Source organism: Hyperolius riggenbachi, chromosome 2 (assembly GCF_040937935.1).
Source record: "Hyperolius riggenbachi isolate aHypRig1 chromosome 2, aHypRig1.pri, whole genome shotgun sequence".
Lineage (NCBI taxonomy): Eukaryota > Metazoa > Chordata > Amphibia > Anura > Hyperoliidae > Hyperolius > Hyperolius riggenbachi.
The window spans coordinates 82,351,676-82,373,562 of record NC_090647.1 but is presented as its reverse complement, the minus strand read 5'-3'; the positions used below and the strand labels follow the sequence as shown (position 1 = coordinate 82,373,562).

The following is a 21,887-nucleotide window of genomic DNA, read 5'->3' as shown; positions in this document are numbered from 1 at the left end:
TCAAGTTAGTTCTTAAAGAGACATACAGTTTAAAATGGTATGAACCAATACAATACACCTTATATATAAAAAACACAGTAAGTGTCATATAAAAACACATATAAAAACAGCACCAATCATCACATGCTACCAATTATGTATAAGTAGGAGAGGGTAAGCAAGGGAAGGGAGACCTGGGGGGGGGGGGGGGGGGGGGGGAAGAAAAAGGGGGGGGCAGGAAAAAGCAATATACTGATAGATACATATACAATTTTATAATGTATAGAAACATGTATGTACATGTAAATTGTAATAGATAGAATCTGGATGGGGCCCTATCAAAAACCAGTATAGAATAACAATTTTTTTATTTGTTAGTATTATATATCGTACTCAGGTCTAATCTAGAGTTCAAACCTAAAGGTGAACGAGTCCCCAATTTCCATATCCAATATGCTTCCCTTTTTAGCAGAGTCCTGTATAAGTCCCCACCCCTCATAGAACTTGTAACCCTTTCTACACCCTGGAACTTAAACCCAGACATGTCTCCGGAGTGAACATGTAAAAAATGTTTAGAAACGCTAGAAATCTTGGTAATGTAAGAGTTGTCTCTGATGCACCTACCCGCTCCATTATATTGCTCAGAAATTCTTTGTCGCAAGGGACGGGTGGTGCAGCCAACATACTGAACTTCACAAACCAGATACAAAATTAAATAAACAACATTGCCCGTATGGCAATTAATGTATTGTCTCATATCATGGGTGGTACGTTTAGAATATGACGTGATTTCCCGTGTCTGATTGTGAACGCCACAGTACCTACAGGTATTGTACCTGCACCTGTAAGACCCTTTATACGTTAGCCAGGTTGGAGTTGGAGGTTAGATAGGTAGCTGCTCCTCAGTATAGGTTAGATTAGGTAGGTGCCCCCCAGTATAGGTTAGATTAGGTAGCTGCCCCCCAGTATAGGTTAGATTAGGTAGGTGCCCCCCAGTATAGGTTAGATTAGGTAGGTGCCCCCCAGTATAGGTTAGATTAGGTAGCTGCTCCTCAGTATAGGTTAGATTAGGTAGCTGCTCCTCAGTATAGGTTAGATTAGGTAGCTGTCCCCCAGTATAGGTTAGATTAGTTAGCTGTCCCCCAGTATAGGTTAGATTAGTTAGCTGTCCCCCAGTATAGGTTAGATTAGGTAGCTGTCCCCCAGTATAGGTTAGATTAGGTAGGTGCCCCCCAGTATAGGTTAGATTAGGTAGCTGTCCCCCAGTATAGGTTAGATTAGGTAGGTGCCCCCAGTATAGGTTAGCTTAGGTAGCTGCCCCCCAGTATAGGTTAGATTAGGTAGGTGCCCCCCAGTATAGGTTAGATTAGGTAGGTGCCCCCCAGTATAGGTTAGATAGGTAGCTGGCCCCCAGTATAGGTTAGATTGCTAGCTGCCCCCAATATAGGTTAGATAGGTAGCTGCCCCCCAGTATAGGTTAGATTAGGTAGCTGCCCCGCAGTGTGGTTAGATTAGGTAGCTGCCCCCCAATATAGGTTAGATAGGTAGCTGCCCCCCAGTATAGGTTAGATTAGGTAGCTGCCCCGCAGTGTGGTTAGATTAGGTAGCTGCCCCCCAGTATAGGTTAGATAGGTAGCTGGCCCCCAGTATAGGTTAGATTGCTAGCTGCCCCCAATATAGGTTAGATAGGTAGCTGGCCCCCAGTATAGGTTAGATTAGGTAGCTGCCCCGCAGTGTGGTTAGATTAGGTAGGTGCCCCCAGTATAGGTTAGATAGGTAGCTGCCCCCCAGTATAGTTAGGTACCCTCCTCCCCCCCCCCCCCATAATGGAGGAGGGAGTCAGCTGCGGGGAGGGCAGCCCGACCTCTCCCTCCCTTCCTCTCCGCGGGTTGCCCTCCGTGCTTCCCCCCTCCGAGTCTGACTGCAGAGTGAGCGCAGGGAAGCGCTGTATAAAGACAGCAACTCTCCTGCCTGCGTTCCAATCGCCGCTGGTCTTCTCCACTGCCCAGCCGCTGATACACACACTGCTTACTGCTAGACAGAAAGCAGGAGCTCCCCCGCTCCTTCAGCGCTCAGGGCGGCCGCACGGCCCTAGAAACGGGCCTGCAACTAATATAAACAATTGGTGTCACCACTCAGTTAGTAAAGCAGTATAATTCTGAACTTTATTACAAATTACTAATCAACCACAGACTCAACCAATTAAAAACTGTTAAAAATGTCAGCCTGCTTATGAAGCGCTCCCAATCGCTCATCCACACACAAAAGACAAAAACAAATAATATTTATATTGCGCTTTTCTCCTGGCGGTCTCAAAGGGCCAGAGCTGCAGCTAATAGGACATGCTCTATAGGCAGTAGCAGTGTTAGGGAGTCTTGCCCAAGGTCTCCTACTGAATAGGTGTTGGCTTGTAGAACAGGAAGAGCCGAGATTCAAAGCCAGGTCTCCTGTGTCAGAGGTGGAGCCCTTAACCACTACACTATCCAGCCACACAACATGCCCACTTGCACACTAACTCATTTTCGTATCTGACGTATTCAGAAAGGAGGGGAGGTATGTATAATAATGTGGGGAAGTGTTGTAGCATTGCCTTTATTAGCATGATGTATAGGGATTAGCATTAGCTTGATCTCACCACCTTGATGCTATCTTCATCTGCCCAGACATGCCAGGACATGCGGCTCTCACCCGCTCGGTTACTGGTCACGCACTGCCCTGGACTGGGGAGGTCTTTGGTGTACTGATGTGAGATTCCGGGGGGCCATCAAAATGTGCCACTCACAATCCCCATCGCTGCAGCAGCCAATGGGTTAGCTCACAGGCATATGGGACTGAGAACCCGCCAACCGCCCAACCCGCACATAGTAAATCAACCTCATATTTCCCCATGATCTATAATGCCATTTAAATTCCTTTCTTATGTCGCCCCCCGAGGAGATCTGATAAACCTTTGGCTGTTTATTATTTGCATAGACTTCCTTATTAAAGGCACATACACACATCCAACAAAGTCCACGACCAACTCAACGACCTGACCGACTACATGACCAAGCAACACAATTTGTATTTTCTGTGCACCAACCAACTGATCGACCAACTCTTTTGCACACTGCACATGCAAGCGGAATGATGGACTGTGCGACATGGCATTCAAAACAAGTACAAGTCATTCAAACGACTTGTACACATGCAGCCAACTATGCGATAACAGCCCAACAGTCATGTGAGTAGATCTGATAGTTGAATTGAGCAATCTGCCTGTTATCAGTTGGTCATCTAGTCATTTGCACGTGTACACACGCCTGATTGTCGTCCAACAGACCAAAGTCAGAGAACAATCAGGCAGTTTGGTTGAGCATGTGTCCAGGCCTTAAAGAGGAACTCCAGTGAAAATAATGTAGTAAAAAAAGTGCTTCATTTTTTACCATAATTATGTATAAATGATTTAGTCGGTGTTTGCTCATTGTAAAATCTTTCCTCTCCCTGATTTACATTCTGACATTTATTACATGGTGACATTTTTACTGTGGGCAGGTTATGTAGCTGCTCCTAGCTGTTTTGGCTGTTAGAGACAGCTGTAAACAGCTAATTCCTGTCTGTGAACATTGTTACATTGTGGCAGTTTGCCCAGAGTACCTCGGTCCCAGAGCTTCTTGTGGGAGGGGTTTCAGCACAAAATCAGTCATACTGCGCCCCCTGATGGTCTGTTTGTGAAAAGCATTATATTTATCATGTAAAAGGGGGTATCAGCTACTGATTGGGATAAAGTTCAATTCTAGGTTGGAGTTTCTCTTTAACAGCAGCCAGTGTGTACACTGTACAAAGCAGAGAATCAGTTGGATTCAGTGCTGGGGCTACCTCATTGTGCAAACCAACAGCATTGGACCTCCCACACTGCAAGGGAGCATGTGCCCGGATAACAGATTTATGTAGGTGCTTCTTTAGGTGGGGGAAGGGGCTTGCAAGAACATGAAGGGGTAACGGTATTTTACATTAGCAGAACTCATGTTGGGTTGCTTGTAGCTAGGTTATGGAGAGGGGAATGGTATATTGCAGAAGAACCTCCATTATCCAGCACCAATGGGGATTGGCTAATGCAGGATAAATGTACTGTATTTTTTGGACTATTAGACTCACTTTTTCTCCCCCAAAAGTGGTGGAAAAATCACTGCATCTTATAGTCCAAATGCAGGAAGTTCCTGACTTGTGAGCACCTGCCAATACGAACCTCCTACCCGCCGCAATGCCGGGGACTCCCTGCACTGTGCCTATGCAGAGAAGGACATGGGGACAAACGGAGGACACAAGGGGGCACAAAGGGGCATAGAGGAGGACACAAGTGGGACAGAGGAGGACATGGGAAGACACAAGAGGTACAAAGGGGCATGAGGTACAGTATTCTATGTTGGGGTGTATAGCTAGGTTATGGGGGCAGGCAGAGATGGATTAAGATATAATGAGGCCCTAGGGAAAGTAATAGATTGGTGGGGCCCATGTGGCTGAAGTGAAGAGAGGTCAAAGAAGGTGGCTGGTGGGCCCCTCGACACCCACTAGGCCCCAAGCACCTGCCTAGGTTGCCTGGGGGATGATCTTGCTCTGGAGGCAGGTTTTGGAGCCAGACCCTGTAGGTCTGCAGCTGTGAGGCAGCAACAAACAGACAAGAGACATTAGCAGATTTATGGAAGCGACAGTTTGAGTTAGCAACAGTAGTTCACACATGACAACAGAAAGGGCGAACATGCGTCGGAAGCTGTCTGTTAAAGAGACTCTGTAATAAAATTTTCAGCCTTTTTTCTACTATCCTACAAGTTCCTATATGTATTCTAAAGTGCTCTGGCTTACTGCAGCCTTTTTTAGTTGCTCTATTGCTGTAATAAATCAAATTTACTCTCCTTTGTCAGGCTTGTCGGTCCAAAGAGGAAGTGGCTGTATTGTTTACAGACAGGAGGAGGTTACACTGATAGCCCTGCTCTGAGTCTCTTTGAGTCTTTCACACACTGAAAACTGTGAAAAGCAGAGCTCACACATTCCCTGCTCTCAGTAACTCAGTATCATCTACTGATAAAAGCTGATAATTGTGAGAAGCATAGCATAGACTATTGCAGAATGCAGACACGGACCTGCTATCAGTAATCACTATTAAAGATTGCAGCATTCTTTACAAGGTAAAACTTCTTCTAAACTATGAAATAAACTCTAAAGGCTGAATTTATTGTTCAATAATATAACCTTTCATGGAAACTGTAATGCAGTTTACAGGAACATGCAGTATTATGATGAACTTCCTGTTTGGCAGCCATATTTTGTGTTTACAAAAACAGTTTATAAAACTGTTTTTTTTTGGGCCAGGATTCTGGTGGGGAGCAACGAAAATGTGACAGGAAATTAAAACCTACTGACTGCTATGTTTAATCATATGAGGTATTTAGGTTACAGATTCTCTTGAAAGAGACTCTGTGACAACAAAAACCTCCCCTGGGGGGTACTCACCTCGGGTGGGGGAAGCCTCCGGATCCTAATGAGGCTTCCCACGCCGTCCTCTGTCCCACGGGGGTCTCGCCGCAGCCCTCCGAACAGCCGGCGACTGTGCCGACTGTCAGTTCAATATTTACCTTTGCTGGCTCCAGCGGGGGCGCTGTGGCGACTTTCGGCACGGAAATAGACAGAAATACCCGATCTCCGTCGGGTCCGCTCTACTGCGCAGGCGCCGGAAACTTGCGCCTGCGCAGTAGAGCAGACCCGACGGCGATCGGGTATTTCCGCCTACTTCGGCGCCGAGAGGCATCAGAGCGCCTGCGCAGGAGCCAGGAAGGTAAATATTGCGTCACGGCTGTATGGAGGGCTACAGCGAGACCCCCGAGGGACGCAGGACGGCGTGGGAAGCCTCATTAGGATCCTGAGGCTTCCCCCACCCGAGGTGAGTACCCCCCAGGGGCCGTTTTGTCGTTACAGTTCCTCTTTAAGTCGACTCTACACCGGATGCTTCATAGACTTCAGTTGGTAGCAACTCTACTCTCTGTACAAGGCTCCGTACACACATGAGGACAACAACAGAATTCGTAATGGTTCGCACGATAGATCCCGCGAGCGATTCACCAGTTCGATCGCTCGGACAAGGCTTTGTCTGCAGACTGTTTGTCCCTTGCCGTGTCCACTCGAACGAACTGTCGCACGACACGTGTCTGTACAGACATTTGTACGGGTGCTTTAAAAGTGTTAAGTAGTTTATGCAGCAGACCGCCACAGCAAGCACGCATTGCTGTTGTTTGTTCACGTAACTCATTTGTAAGGTATTTATTAGTACCACTCCATGGAAGAACTAATACTGTATAAATTATTAACAACAATTATTATGAATCGTTATTATGCTTAGCTTGGAATAAAGAATGAAAATCAGATATGTCACTGACAAACAACACTGAAAACATAAACTTTTGCTGTATAAAGAGACAAATGAGAGAAGTACTCGGTGTGAGGGGCTGACACATGGCTTCAGTAGAAGTGGCCCCAGAGGACGCAGTCCACACTACATTCTGCAATAAAAGTTCAGCTCTGAGGTTCCTTTGCAGGAACCGGCTCTGTGGAACATTCCTCGAGGCTGATTTTATCTTTGTGTTCCAGGGTTCAGTCAGATCAAAATCACCACAGTTTATTAAGTCTAATAATATAACACATAGCCCTGGCCGCCTCGTAACACTTAGCTTCTATTGTGTGTGTATCTGCTTTGACCATCATTCCCTGTTGATAAATGCCTTGTTATACACTGATTTGCCAAGTAAGGCCAGGCTTAACTCCAGGTGTGCCAAGACAGTGCTCCCGAAATGCTTTCCAGATGAATTCTACAATAACAAAACCTACTAGATGACATTTCCACTTCCACAGGCTCCGGGCTTAATATTCCTCAGCCAGTCAATTTGTTTTGGGGCTGGTTTTGATAAATGTGGCTTGCCGTAGCTCAGATGTTGGGCTTCACCACGTGTAACAATGTGCGGTTATGGTTACAACGCTGCGAATACAAATACTTCACACCTGAGAAGCGAAGGGGGACTGTGTGAAATTGGCTTGAAAGCTTTACGTCTTCTCTTTTTAATATCTAAGTAATTGCGTCGCCAGATGTATTGTTCGTTTAGGTCTGGCTTATGGGAACAAATGTTTTTTTTTCTCTCTTTTTTGTTACTCTTTATTTTTTTAAATAAAGTGTTGCAAACAATGTTTTTTTATTGCAAAGCCTTTGGGTACCAATTATATATTTTGTGTTGGTGTTTATAGCTGACGCATATGGAAAGCACTCTTAGTCACCTGTGCACAGGTTTTCCAGAAGAATAGGCATCTGCAACTCAAGGAACCATCAATAAAGATTGAGTTGATTAGATTGTGTGAAAAAAAAAAAAGTATTGAGGAATAAAAATTCTGATGTAAATGGTTTGCTTCTCTTTTAACAAACTTTACTATAAAGATGCCTGTAAAGCAAAGATTGAAAAGTGTATTTAATGGGATGAAGATTAATGTAGCTATCTAACTGACTGAAATTCCTAACCTATATAACACTGTTTATTAATCTCTAAGCTGATAAAAAGGCAACAGAGTTGAAAAGGAATGACAGCAACCCCCCTCCTTCCCCAAGGAATTCAAAGGCAGGACTAGAGAGTAAACATGTGTAAAATAAACATTGCAGGAGAAGACAGAGACAACAGTGAGTAAAGTATAGAGCCTGGGCCTGATACACAATGAACACAAATGTTTTAACAGAAGAGCTAGACAAATAAAATGTGTGAGTTTAATGTACAATAGAACTGTATACATCAAAGCTATAATGGATGAAAATGGATAAATAGCGCATTTTTTGCCTTATTTTCCCTTTAAAATGCATAGAAAATAAGGTAATTACAATAAAAAATATCAGCCACAAAAAGCTTAATTTGTCCTGAAAAAAACAAACCAATATATAAATCATTTAGGCGTGATAATGTTATTGCCAAAGTATTCAGAGCTGTGCTGAACTGTGAAAACAACTTCAGTAGTGAAGTAATTTTAAAGTATTTAAAAAGTTACTGAAAAGTTAGTGAACTAAAGTTTGTGCTACTTAGAGAATGCACACAACCCTATCCAGAGCAGGGACAAGGTCCTTCAGCACCCAAGGCTGAGACACCAAAGTGCGCCCCTCCATCCCTCCCCCCCAGCCATCACATACTGATTGCTACTAGACTAAGAGGCGCCCCAGGGCCCCCAACCTCCCTAATACCTTAATCTCTAGTTATCTGACTTGCAGTCACTGCCATGTATCCCCTTTTCCTATTTCTTTCTGCTTCAAACACAATTGGGAATGACAACTGAATTAATTGTGCGCCCCCTCCTACACTGCGCCCTGAGGCTGGAGCCTCTCCAGCCTCTGCCTCGGCCCGTCCCTGACCCTATCACACTAATCATTATCCAGGGCAGCCTGGTTTTATTCCAAATTTTAAAAAAAATTCTCTCTGAGGGTGCAAAGTTACCAGTTATATAATTTCCAACACACAGAGCATTTTTTAAAGAATAAATATAGGGTGTCCAGGATTTATTTATTAAAGATTGGTTCTTGCTTTTTTTGCCTTAGTAACTCAACCCGTTTGTGAATAATTCAGCCAGGAAGTGATTAGGCCTATAAAGAATTCCAAACATGTTTTTTTTAAATCTCTAGACTGGTGGGGATTCCCAAAGCAGAACCCTAGCTATAGTTACAGGGAGGAGAGCTTTCCATATCTATATGTTCCCAGAACACTTAGAAGGTGATACCTCTTCTTTACGCAAGACAGAAAAATGTAAAGTTCTCACAGCACAGATTACTGGGAACATGTTGACCTTCTATTGATAAATCACATTCTATGGTTCACTTTCATAACTGATGTTGTACTTGACGTTGACCAGTAATGCAAAATGCCCAGTGCAGGACTGTAACAATCATTTGCAGTATGATGTCATACATCTCATTATCAGATATCTGAGCCATGTGTTTTTGGTCTCTACAGTTCTGGAACTAAACTGTGAGATCTACACTAGATGGAGGTGATTGATCCAGCAGGCTGGGTAGAGCAGTGTTTCTGTTCATTATTGGTTCATAAGTAGCCGGGTGGAGTGCGAGAGGGGAATGCAGGCCAGTGAAAGTCTGCTTACAGCATAGGAGGAGGATAAGGAGGCAAGCCGATGACAGCCCGGTGCTTACCAAAATTGGATGAAGAACCCAGCTAAAACAGCCTGGGGCGAACACTGCTCTGATCGGGCCAGATTTACCATAAGACGCTGTAGGCATGTGCCTACAGGCGCCTGATGATGGAAGGGTGGCTCACTCACCTTTCCGAGCACCTTCTTCCCTATGCAGAGTCCTGAGCAGAGTGTAAATGTCAGGGGAAATGTCAGGGGAAACTTAATACTGAGGGTACCTATGGCTATCTAATGCTAAAGGACACCTGTAGCCTCCTATGATGGGCACGGTAACTGAGGGAGAAGTGACAGCTGGGCCAGGCAGCACACTTGCAGTGCACTTTTGTGGGTGTTTGTAGGTTCACGGAGGACAAACTCTAAGGAGCCAGGACATCTATGCCTATAGGCTTCTATGAGGTAAATCCGGGCCTGGCACTGACTAAATCATTTATAAGTGTATATTGTAAAATATAAGCAATTTTATTCCTTATGTTATTTTCACTACAGCTCACTACATTGTTTGGCATCTGTAGCACGTTTTGTTTGGAGCGAGGTTACTTTCCGAGAAGAGCGGTTTGGGTAGATCTAAATCTGGTTCACAGCTGTCACATCGCAAAGACTTGCATAAATTGTGACTTCTCAGTAGCTCACATTTGTTTTTTGTCTTCTGTTTTTCAGAGTGTCTCCGCTGCAGAAATCTGAAATTGTAGACATGGTCAAGAAACATGTCAATGCCATCACCCTGGCCATCGGAGACGGTGCCAATGATGTCGGAATGATCCAGACCGCACATGTCGGAGTGGGGATCAGCGGGAACGAGGGCATGCAAGCAACCAATAACTCCGATTACGCTATAGCTCAGGTCAGAGGCCCCGCAGAGCAGCTGTTGTAGACTGCTGACAGAGGTATCAGCTAGAGGTATCAAGAGACCGCCCCTGAATCTAGCAACTTTATGGGGGGAAGATATCTTCTCTGCCACCACCAAGCCCAGTGCTAGCACCTCGGATGCCCTAGTGTACTTTACAGCATCCAATCTGCCTGCACAGAAATATTTTATAAAGTATTGCATTTCCTATCAGCAAATGTGGGGCTTGCAGCAGTAGGGGAGAGGCGCCACTCCGCACACTTGTGTCTAAACATCCCCTCTGAATATGATATATATCTCTCAGCCTGCTGCCAAGAACGATTTATAGGTCCATAAGTTCATAGACTGCAAAGTGAGGATTTCTTCTGTACAGATTTATATCACATCTGTGATAATGCAGCCCGGTTGGGTGGACTTTACATGTAGAAACTTGGACAGTGGAAAATTTCAGCTTAAATTTGCTAAGTCTTCCAACCCTGACCCCCAACTTCCCTGAAAAAAAAGCTAAAATACCTAATGTCCATATATACATTTTGTACTTATGTAGAGGACAACAGTTGTGGAAAAAATTGTAAAATTTAAAATACATACAAATAAATGTGCAGTTGTCCAAGAGTAAAATGCACTATAAATGTATTGTTTCCTATGTTGCTGAAAGATCTGATTTGGATTTTGGACTCCTCACAGGAATTCTCAAGTATTTCTTAATATGCAAAAGCACTTACTGAACGACAGTCGCGCAGTCCAGCTGCCTGAATAGTGTGCAAGGGAGTAGGGAGGCTGTCAGGCATTTTTTTGTATAGATCCTTCTTAGGGATTGCTTTTGTAAAGAATAAAGGAAATACTGAGAACCCCCTATATGGAGATGGACTGGTCCAAAAGCAGATCTGTCAGTATTTGATCGTGCATTTTATTCTAGGAGAAATGCACATTTTATGCATATGTATTATTTGCAATAGTGGTCCCTTTTCCTATAATTAACAAAAAATAAATAAATCTTATTTTTTTTAAATGCAGTTCTTTGGCCAGTTAGTATGTCTTTGAAATAGTTTTATGATCTATGTTCGCCTTTATGATCATAGAAGGTTCCATATTAAGGGATATACAGTATAAATAGATGTGCAGATATGCAATATTCAGGAAGAGATCCTTAAAATGAGATATTCCCAGGACCAGGGCCTGGCCGAGGCAGAGGCAAGAGAGGCTCCAGCCAGGGGCGTAGCAATAGGGGTTGCAGAGGTAGCGACCGCATCAGGGCCCTTGGGCCAGAGGGGCCCTGAAGGGCCCTCCCTCAACTACAGTATTAACTCTCTATTGATCCTGTGCTCATAATAATTACTTCTATAGATACTTTGAATAGTGGTAATTATTAACAAACTGTTTCCCATCCCCTTCTTGCACCTCTGACACTGTAGTTGCCATTGGCAGGTTTTGGGCCCCATTGTAAAACTTGCATCGGGGCCCATACCTCCTTAACTACGCCACTGGCTCCAGCCTCAGGGCGCAGTGTAGGAGGGGGCACACAACTCACTCAGATATCATTCTTCTCTTGTTTTTTAAGCAGAGAGAAATAAGAAAAGGGGATACATGGCAGCGACTGCAAGCCAGATAACTAGAGATTAAGGTGCTGGGGGCCCTGGGGCGCCTCTTAGTCTAATAGCAATCAGTGTGTGACGGCTGGTGTGGAGGGATGGAGGGGCGCACTTTAGTGTCTCAGCCTTGGGTGCTGGAGGACCTTGTCCCGGCTCTGCCCAGGACATCAGTGTGTTCCCTAATCTATATACCTGTATGAAGAGGATTTTTATACTATTGTGACTGGATTTTTTTTTGAAATATGAAGTTCAGAAAAGCTCCACTATGGCCCTTATTCCAGTCACATTTTCTCCTGAGTTTTTCCCTAGGAGATCATTTTTCATCTTAATTTTTTTCACCATTAAATTTCCAGTGATAGAAAAAGTACTAAAAAGGTGGGTGAAAAAGTACCGGCGTTGGGCCCGATCCAGTTCACCTTTTCTCCTTAGTTTTCTCCTAGGTGGTATTTTCTTATCAATAATATCCCTTTTAAGGCGTTAGTAAGAAAGTACTTGACAGCACCTTTTCAACTACTTTTTGGTATTTTTTTTAATTGCTTTGAGTTCTGAAAAGTTATTTTAAACAGAAGATGAAAAATGATCTCCAAGGAGGAAACGTAGGAGAAACAGTGAATTTGATCAGCCCATTTTATTGATAAAGTATAAGAATATCGCCTAGGAGAAAACTTAGAAGAAAAACAGAACTAAGTAAGCACCTATGTCTGTATAAAATATGGCAAATCTCAATACAATAGGAATATGCAAAAGCATGCCAAGATAGAAATTCTTGATAGACAAAATACATTTATAAGGTGAATGTTTTTAACATACCGTTTACATGAGGCCACTTTTAACCACTTTACCCCCGCGCGTACGTATTTCTCCGCCCCTTTTTCCATCCTTTAAAAACCAGGGACGGAGAAACACGTACTTTCCGCGTTCCCAACGCTGTCCGCGCTCCCGCTCGTAAACACGCCGCCCGCCGCTAGTAAAACCGCCGCCGCCCGCTCGCCCGGAGATCAATGAACGGGAAAATCCATTCCCGTTCGTTGATCTAAGCCCCACAATGACCCGCTGCTCTCCTATGGGCAGCGCGATCATTGTGAGAAGAAACTCACGTGTCCAGCCTCCTTATTCTTCCTCCAAGCTTCCGGAAGGAGGCTTGGAGGTCGCAATAAAGCAAAAAGTTACTGTGGCCATCTTGTGGCCAAATAGTAAACTACACCCTACACATTTTTCACATACAAATAAATGACTTTTACACACAAAATTACCTCATTACCTCCCACACTCCCCATTTTTTTTTTTTTTGTAATTAAAAAAAAATTCAAAAATTTACAATTAAAAAAAATACATAATTAGTTACCTTAGGGACTGAACTTTTTAAATATTTAAGTCAAGAGGGTATAACACTGTTACTTTATAAACTATGGGCTTGTAATTAGGGATGGACGCAAAACTGAAAAAAATGCACCTTTATTTCCAAATGAAATATTGGCGCCAAACATTGTGATAGGGACATAATTTAAACGGTTTTATAACCGGGACAAAAGGGCACATAAATTTCATGGGTTTTAATTACAGTAGCATGCATTATTTAAAAACTATAATGGCCGAAAACTGAAAAATAATTTTTTTTCCCCCACATTTTTCCTATTTTCCCATTAAAACACATTTAGAAAAAAATAATTCTTGGCATAATGTCCCACCTAAAGAAAGCCTAATTGGTGGCGGAAAAAACAAGATATAGTTCATTTCATTGCGATAAGTAATGATAAAGTTATAGACGAATGAATGGAAGGAGCGCTGAAAGGTGAAAATTGCTCTGGTGGTCAGGGGGTAAAACCCCTCAGTGGTGAAGTGGTTAATGTGGAGTCAAAAAAAAATTCCCCAAAAATTTTTTAGGAGTAGGAGGATGAATACAATTGTTTATCTCATCAGTTTATTTTCACCTCAGGTTAACTTTAAAGCTAATTTGTAGTACGCTTGGTAGTTTTATTCATAAAGCGAACCTATTTTCCAGCAGTCCACCGCCACCAACCTCATAAGTTGATCCCATAAGGTCACTAGAACGCTGCCCCTTAATTCCGCTACCAGTATCACATAATGGCAGTTAGCCTATGGGAGCAGCTTACTAAAGGAGGAAGGGGTGGGCACAACGTATGACTCAGGTTGGAGTCTCTCCATAAATAGATGGGACACAAGTTAATTTTCAATGCAGTTCCCTAGACTTTGCATACTTCTATCGCAGATCCTAGCTGATATCAATTATAGGTCATACATTCACTCATCCATCAGCCAGATTGCACAGTGTCATCCATAATGTATCTTTTCTCTCCTGTTTGGAAGGAATCCTGTTTATGTGATGCCTAATCATTTATACATCACACTTTAGGCCCCGGTCACAGCACATTGCAAATAACCTATGCATTCTTTCCAGATGAGCTGCCATACGCCTCTTGTGAAAGCAATGCGTGTGTGAGATACATTCTTTGCTATCTGCCCGGGGTTAGCACCTTCAAGACTGTATTTCAGAGCTTATTATTCAAGTATCATGTTTTGACCCGGCCATGAATATGGCTGATTAAGAGCTGCATAATGGTTTCTTAGTGAGCCGGAATGCCCATTTGGGCTGGACAACGATGCCTCTGTCAGGCACAACACTCTATTACTCTTTTACATGGGCTGTATCTAACACCAGCACCTGCTGCTGGAACAGGACTTGTGTTAGAGGAGGATATATCCTTATGCGCCAGGTCTCAAGATTAGAAGCACATCTTTGTAAGCGCTCACCAGGGCTAGGCTGAAGCAGAGGCAGGAGCTCCAGCCTCAGGGCGCAGTGTAGGAGGGGCGCACAACTCACTCAGCTATCATTCCTCCATTGTGTCTGAAGCACAGAGAAATACGAAAAGGGGATACATGGCAGTGACAGCAAGCCAGATAACTAGAGATTAAGGTGTTGGGGGCCCTAGGGATCCTTAGTCTAATAGCAATCAGTGTGTGACGGCTGGTGTGGAGGGATGGAGGGGTGCACTTTGATGTCTCAGCCTTGGGTGCTGGAGGACCTTGTCCCAGCTCTGGTTCTCACTCACAAACAGTACCGTTTTCATGAAATAGGTTAGTGCAGTGGTTCCTGAACATGGCAATCCTGTAGTACCACAATCTGACTACACTAGGATTACACTGGTCCAAGATTTAAAGGGAACCTGAAGCGAGTAAAATTATTTAAAATAAACACACGACGTAGCTGCAAATAAATATTACATACTAACCTCGCCGTCAGTTCCTCTCAGAGGCTCACCATTTTCTTCTTACAGTGATCCCTTACAGTTCTGACAATATTTTGTCAGAACTGGATATACCAGGATATACCAGTTGCTGTCAGTTATATAACAGAAGCTGTCAGTTACAACTGAATGTGCAAGGTAATGTCCATGTTGCCCTATGGCTCAAGAGGGTGATATTACAGTTTAACAGTGTGCTGACCTGGAAGCTGTTATGGGGTAATGGCCATTTTTAAAATGGAGGATGGAAAATTCCATTGATCACAGTGGACAAATGGGACGCAGGAGAGGAGAAAGAGATTGAGGAGTAGACTATACAGGAGGCAAGTCAAACCTGTGTATGGTTATTTTGACATTTTATTTTCAGTTCAAGTTTTCTTTAAAAAAAACCTGAACTGAGTAAAATTATTTAAAATAAACATGAAGTAACTTCAAATGAACATTACATAGTTACCTTTCCATCAGTTCCTCTCAGAAGCTCACCATTTTCTTCTGATAATGATCCCTTCCAGTTCTGACAACATTTTGTCAGAACTGAAATATATCAGTTACTGTCAGTTATATATCAGTTGCTGTCAGTTATAGCTGAGAGGACAACTGATGTGCCAGGTAATGTCCATGTTTCCCTATGGCTCAAGTGGACGAGGTTACAGTTTAACAGTGTGCTGACCAGGAAGCTGTTATAGGGTAATGGCAATTTTCAAAATGGAGGACAGAGAAATACCTTGTTCACAGTGGACAAACAGGACACAGGAGAGGAGAGATTGAGAAGTAGACTACATGGGAGGTAAGTATGACCTGTGTATGGTTAGTTAGACTTTTCATTTTCAGTTCAGGTTTTCTTTAAGAGCACAACTGTAAAATTTAAAGAGAACCTGAACTGAAAATTAAAAGTCAAAATAAACATAAACATGTCATACTTACCTCCTGTGTAGTCTACTCATCAATCTCTTTCTCCTCTCCTGCGTCATGTTTGTCCACTGTGATCAATGGAATTCTCTGTCCTCCACTTTGAAAATGGCCATTACACCATAACAGCTCCCCCCTCCATTGTATTTCCCCTTCCTCCAGTATTTTGAAGGGGCTTCTGCTCCTCTCCCCCCCCCCCCCCCCCCATTATATTCCCTGGTTCTCTAGTGGTCCCTCCCCCATATTATTCCCTGGTTGTCTTGTAATCCCCCAGGCTTGGACCCCCCACTGCAGAGTCACGCAGGATGTGGCATTATTCACCTCCTCCAGCGGCTCGCCAAGTCTAGAGGCATCTTTTATTGATGGCGTTTCTCCCCCTAGTGTCTCAGTATCAGGCACTAGAATGCTAGCATCTGATTCATTCTCAGAAGCTTGAAGAAGAAGCCTGGTACAGAAGATGTCTCAGGCAGGCTCTGACTTCGAATCCTTACCCCTAACAACAATAACAATAATATTTTTATAGCGCTTTTCTCCCTGGGGACTCAAAGCGCTGTGACCCTGCATTATGCAGTCTCAAAGGCTAGGGAAAAGAGGTGAGTTTTTAGCCTTTTATTAAAGCTGTCCAGAGAAGGAGCCTCTCGTACTGATTGTGGAAGTGAGTTCCATAGAGTAGGGGCTGTGCAGGAAAAGGCCCGAGCACTAAATGTTAAGTGCATCCTGGGAATAACCAGCTTCATCTTGTTGGCAGAGCGGAGGGTGCGTGGAGGGGCATAAAGTTCCAATAGATCCTCTATGTATTTGGGTCCCATGTGGTGTAGAGCCTTGAATGTCAGCAGGCAGATCTTCAAATTGATTCTCCATTTTACTGACAACAGGGAGCAACACGCCTGAGGTAGAGGTGGCCACCAAAGAGATGCTAACAACTCACGCTTACATGGACATTTAATGTAAATTGTTTTCAGCTTAGAATTGCGTAAAATTGATCAGGATGTGCTTTTGGTTGGCCCAGTTCTAAGCTACATCCAATTTGCATGGAATTTGCTTGCAAGCCGGATTTAACTACATCTCATTGACCATCTCTAGGATAACTGTCATGGGCTTTTAACAGAAACCATACAGCCCTTGGTGCCTACGTTTGGTTACATTTTTCGATTGTGTGGTCACCTAATGGGGCTTGGAATTTTATATGCTACAGCGGCCTTAACCACAAGAATTTTCAGCTGCTTGTGTGAAGTTTCATCTTTCCTCCTCTTACTTTACATTAATGAAACTATTATAAATAAATAAAGGCAGAACAATCTCAACTTTAGATTTTAATGTGATTGAAGCTATGATAATACATGAGCATTAAAGCAAACTTGAAGTAAAAAAAAACCTTAAGATATAATGAATTGTATGCGTAGTACAGATAATGACTGGAACATTAGTGGCAAAGAGAAGAGTCTCATACTTTTATTTTCAGATATATGGCATTATTTACTACATTGCATCATTCTGTCACAGCTGCAGTCTCGAAAACACACTCACTCACCCTCTGCTTCGACCAACTGTCCCAAATGTACGCTGCGGAATCCTCCTTTATTGCATGTTATGGCAATGCCCTCTAATAGCTGAATTTTGGAAACTGTGGCCTCAATTCACTAAGCTTATCTCCTGTCTTTAATAATGTTTCTAGAGTTGTCACCATGGTGATAAGCAGGGCTGTGGAGTCAGTCCAAAAATCCACTGACTCCGACTCCGACTCCTCAGTTTAGGATTCCACCGACTCCGACTCCTCGACTCCGACTCCTCTAATTTGCATATTACAATTTTGTTGATTAAAAGTATGTAACATGAAATTCGTCTCTTAACTGCCAACGCTTAGGAATTTTACAAGACAACTGAAGTGAGAAGGATATGTAGACTACTATATTTATTCCCTTTAGACTAAAACTAGTTCTTGGTAAAAGTACTTGTAAAAGGTACAAACCGGAACAAATAACATCTATCAGGCCCTAGGTAATGTAAGTGTGGGTACATGTAAGAATGATGTGCAGGTACTCTGCAGGGGAATGAGGAGATTCTTCCTCTATTACACATTCTTCATGCACAATCTGAACAAGGTTTATGGGTGACAGACAACACCTCTGTGTTCAATGTGCACAGCATTCTCAGTGGATTCCCTGCAGCTCTGTGGGGAGTGCATATGTAGAGTATAGTACTACTGTGTAACAAAGTAAACCTGAGACAGATGAAATTAAAGTTTTATACATACCTGGGGCTTCCTCCAGCCGCCTTCAGGATAATCAGTCCCTCGTTGTCCTCCTCCACCACCTGGATCTTCTGCTATGAGTCCAGGTACTTGAGCCAGTCGGGCGTAGTGCGCATGCACACACTCCGCGGCCAGGAGCATACTACACCTGTGCAGCACTATTGCGCAGGTGCAGAATGTTCCTGGCTGTGGGAGCGGCATGCGGCTGGACAGCGCTAACTGGCTGAATTACCAGGACTCATATCAGAAGTTCCGGGTGGTGGAGGACAGCGAGGGACTGATTAGCCTGAAGGGGGCTGGAGGAAGCCCCAGGTATGTATAAAACTTTACTTTTCATCCGTCTCAGGTACCCTTTAATTTGTAGTCACCAAACCAAATTTTAACAACATATCAAATTATTTGATTTCATCAGCAAAGGGAGTGCATACATTTGCATAAATCAGCATCAGTGCAGAATTATTTCCATCTCATTGACCATCTCTATTAGTGACACAGCTACACATCAGGCTTTATTCTTACAGCATAGATGTTATTTAGTATATAAAAGAGATTCCTGTGTACACATCATATATACAGTCACAATCAGATATGTATATCTGACCTTAAAAATACGGGGACTGCTTTATTGAAGCAGCACAAGTAACTAATTTTGATTAGTTTATTTCATTTTTGTGGACTAAGCACAGCTATTACTGTATATATACTGTATATATACATTATTTTTAATGACTATTATCTGAGAAAAACAAAAGTTTGCTTTCCTAAAACAGAAAGAATTTGCGATAATTCAGGTTAGAGTGAGCTCGAGATGTCTCCCAGGCACCACTGCTGAATATATGCAAATTAACCATTGTACCCTTGGAAGCTAAACACACCTCCAGAACCGCTGGAATGCAATGATGTGTCAGCTTGTTAATGTGTACAGAGCCATAATAATCCAACATGCATACAGGCTGTTTCGGATTGTTTGATCCTCATCAGTGCATGGCATGGATTAATTTGGCTCTATGGAGTAGGGCTTGTAAATCCGAGAGGCACAGACTAACCAGCAAGCTCATGGTGACCGAGAACTCATTGGGGTGTGTAAGGGACTACAATGGTCCTAAAAGCCCCCTTACTAAGATGTTAAGAAAAACAAAAGTTTGCTTTCCTAAAACAGAAAGAATTTGCGATAATTCAGGTTAGAGTGAGCTCGAGATGTCTCCCAGGCACCACTGCTGAATATATGCAAATTAACCATTGTACCCTTAGAAGCTAAACACACCTCCAGAACCGCTGGAATGCAATGATGTGTCAGCTTGTTAATGTGTACAGAGCCATAATAATCCAACATGCATACAGGCTGTTTCGGATTGTTTGATCCTCATCAGTGCATGGCATGGATTAATTTGGCTCTATGGAGTAGGGCTTGTAAATCCGAGAGGCACAGACTAACTGATTATCTGAGAAATAGAACATCTAATAGATTATCTAATTATCTGAGAAATAGAACATTTTATCATATTTTCTATTTTAATTACAGTTACAAATTCATTAGGAGTCGGAGTCGGAGTCGGTGCATTTTTTCCCGACTCCGACTCCAGGCACCCAAAATTGCCCGACTCCACGACTCCGACTCCACGACTCCGACTCCACAGCCCTGGTGATAAGGCATGTAGTATTCAGGAAACATTTTACCTCAGGCAAACCTAAAGTTAACTCTTCTGTCTTTAACCTCCTGAGCGGTATGGACGAGCTCAGCTCGTCCATTACCGCCGGAGGGTGCCGCTCAGGCCCTGCTGGGCCGATTTTTATCAAATAAAAAGCAGCACACGCAGCCGGCACTTTGCCAGCCGCGTGTGCTACCTGATCGCCGCCGCTCTGCGGGGATCCGCCGCGAGCAGCGGCAAAAGAGGGTCCCCCCAGCCACCCGAGCCCTGCGCAGCCGGACCAATCAGTTCCGGCCAGCGCTAAGGGCTGGATCGGAGGCGGCTGACGTCAGGACGTCGGCTGATGTCCATGACGTCACTCCGCTCGTCGCTATGGCGACGAGGTAAGCGAAACAAGGAAGGCCGCTCATTGCGGCCTTCCTTGTTAATTCTGATCGCCGGAGGCGATTCCTTGTTATTTCTGATCGCCGGAGGCGATCAGAATGACGCGTCCGGAGCGCCCTCTAGTGGGCTTTCATGCAGCCAACTTTCAGTTGGGTGCATGAAATAGTTTTTTTTAATTTAAAAAAAAAACTCCTGCAGCCGCCCTGGCGATCTTAATAGAACGCCAGGGAGGTTAAGTTAACTCTTCAATCCTTAAAATAACTCCAGAGTTAAAGACAGGCTGTTAATTAACTCTGTGTGAAAATAACTACAGAGGAGGTAAATTAACTACAGAGGAGGTAACTTAAGGAATGAAGAGATAAGATAGCTCTCTCACAGTGTGGCGGTAAGTTTTCTCTTGCCTTATTATCTCCAGCATGATCTTAGTGAATTGAGGCCAAAGTGTGGATTTTCTACAGGATTGTATGGGCTCTTCAGCCTCTCCAGATATAATATTGTGCTTCCTAAACATTACTAGTGATGGAATGTCTAAATTTGACAAGACCTTCTTGGTAGAAACTCCTTTTGCTGCTAAGCAATGTGTAGCTTTCCGCTGGATGTCCCCTACAATACATGCCCCACTTTGCGGATTGGAAATCAAAAGTAAAATCCACCCATCCATACAAACAATTGACTTATAAACATAGGGAGCATCCTGCTAAGTTCCCCCGCATTTGGAGTCGCTGGTTGAGCAACCCTCATGTCTAATTGTTCCACTGATCCTTTTCTGTTCCACAATGCCATCTGTTTCTTGCTGAACCCCATGAAGTACCCCACCTCTACTACTTTACTAGTTTTTCCTTTCCTATTGCATCATACTGTCATATTTGCTGTTTACAAACCACACACTGTATTTTAAACTATAAAACAGAGCAGAGCTAACGGCTCTTTGAACTTCACTGAAGTAAAACATTATCTCAACCTGTCTCTCGCTGTTTCTTTGATGTTTAAGTGCTTCAGAAAACGGGACTGTCTTACACTCAAGTTGGTCAAAGACCCCAGAGAATAGTTTTTGCATAGATAACAACTGAAGTTTCTCTTCCAGAACTGGAAAACAGTATGGGACTCTTTCTTCCCTATTTATGTTCTATTTCTTAGCTGTACTACACATACAATTCATTATATCATAAGTTTATTTTCACGTAAGGTTTGCTTTAAATCATCACTTTCCTCCCTTGCCCCAAGTCAAAAAGTGTACATGCCATAGTCTGGTTATTATAATATTGCATCATATTTCCCCTCAAGATTTTCTTTTCTTTATTCTTTGTAGTTCTGTTATTTGGAGAAGCTCCTTCTGGTGCACGGAGCCTGGAGCTACAATCGTGTGACCAAATGCATCCTCTACTGTTTCTACAAGAATGTGGTCCTCTACATCATCGAGGTAAGATTAATGGCAAACCAAACACGTACATCACTTGGTGGCACGCCGGTATTGTCTGCAGGCCTGCCTGGGACATCCGCTGCCCAGCCCTAACGCATGCCAAGTATAACAGATCCAAATGACAGAGACATTCATCAAGCAATGAGCTCCACTTCTCAGCTTATGTAGAACCGCCTGTAAGAATGGCTCATCTTACCCTATTCACATCATCTCTTGAATGATGTGCACCAAGCACAAAATCCATTAAGTTCATAGAGACAGCTGCCACAATACTGACAGGGCATAAGTTCCAACTCTCTAAGTACTCACGCTGTACCTTCCCAGCAATTTGTTTCAACATCAAACGTTGGGTTTACGTTTCTAGACCTTGGCTGGACCTGGCCTGTGCTTTTATGCTT

General features: G+C 43.4%; 1 protein-coding gene across 9 annotated transcripts in view; it reads left to right on the top strand.

Annotated features, from left to right (window-relative positions):
• Nucleotides 1–21,887, top strand: part of ATP8A2 (ATPase phospholipid transporting 8A2) — a 970,290-nt gene that overhangs the window by 447,487 nt on the left and 500,916 nt on the right. For all 9 annotated transcript variants that reach the window (XM_068266975.1, XM_068266976.1, XM_068266977.1 and 6 more), the window contains 2 exons: nt 9,835–10,018; nt 21,379–21,489. In XM_068266975.1, the coding sequence (XP_068123076.1) occupies nt 9,835–10,018; nt 21,379–21,489 (295 nt within the window). The remainder of the gene's footprint in view (nt 1–9,834; nt 10,019–21,378; nt 21,490–21,887) is intronic.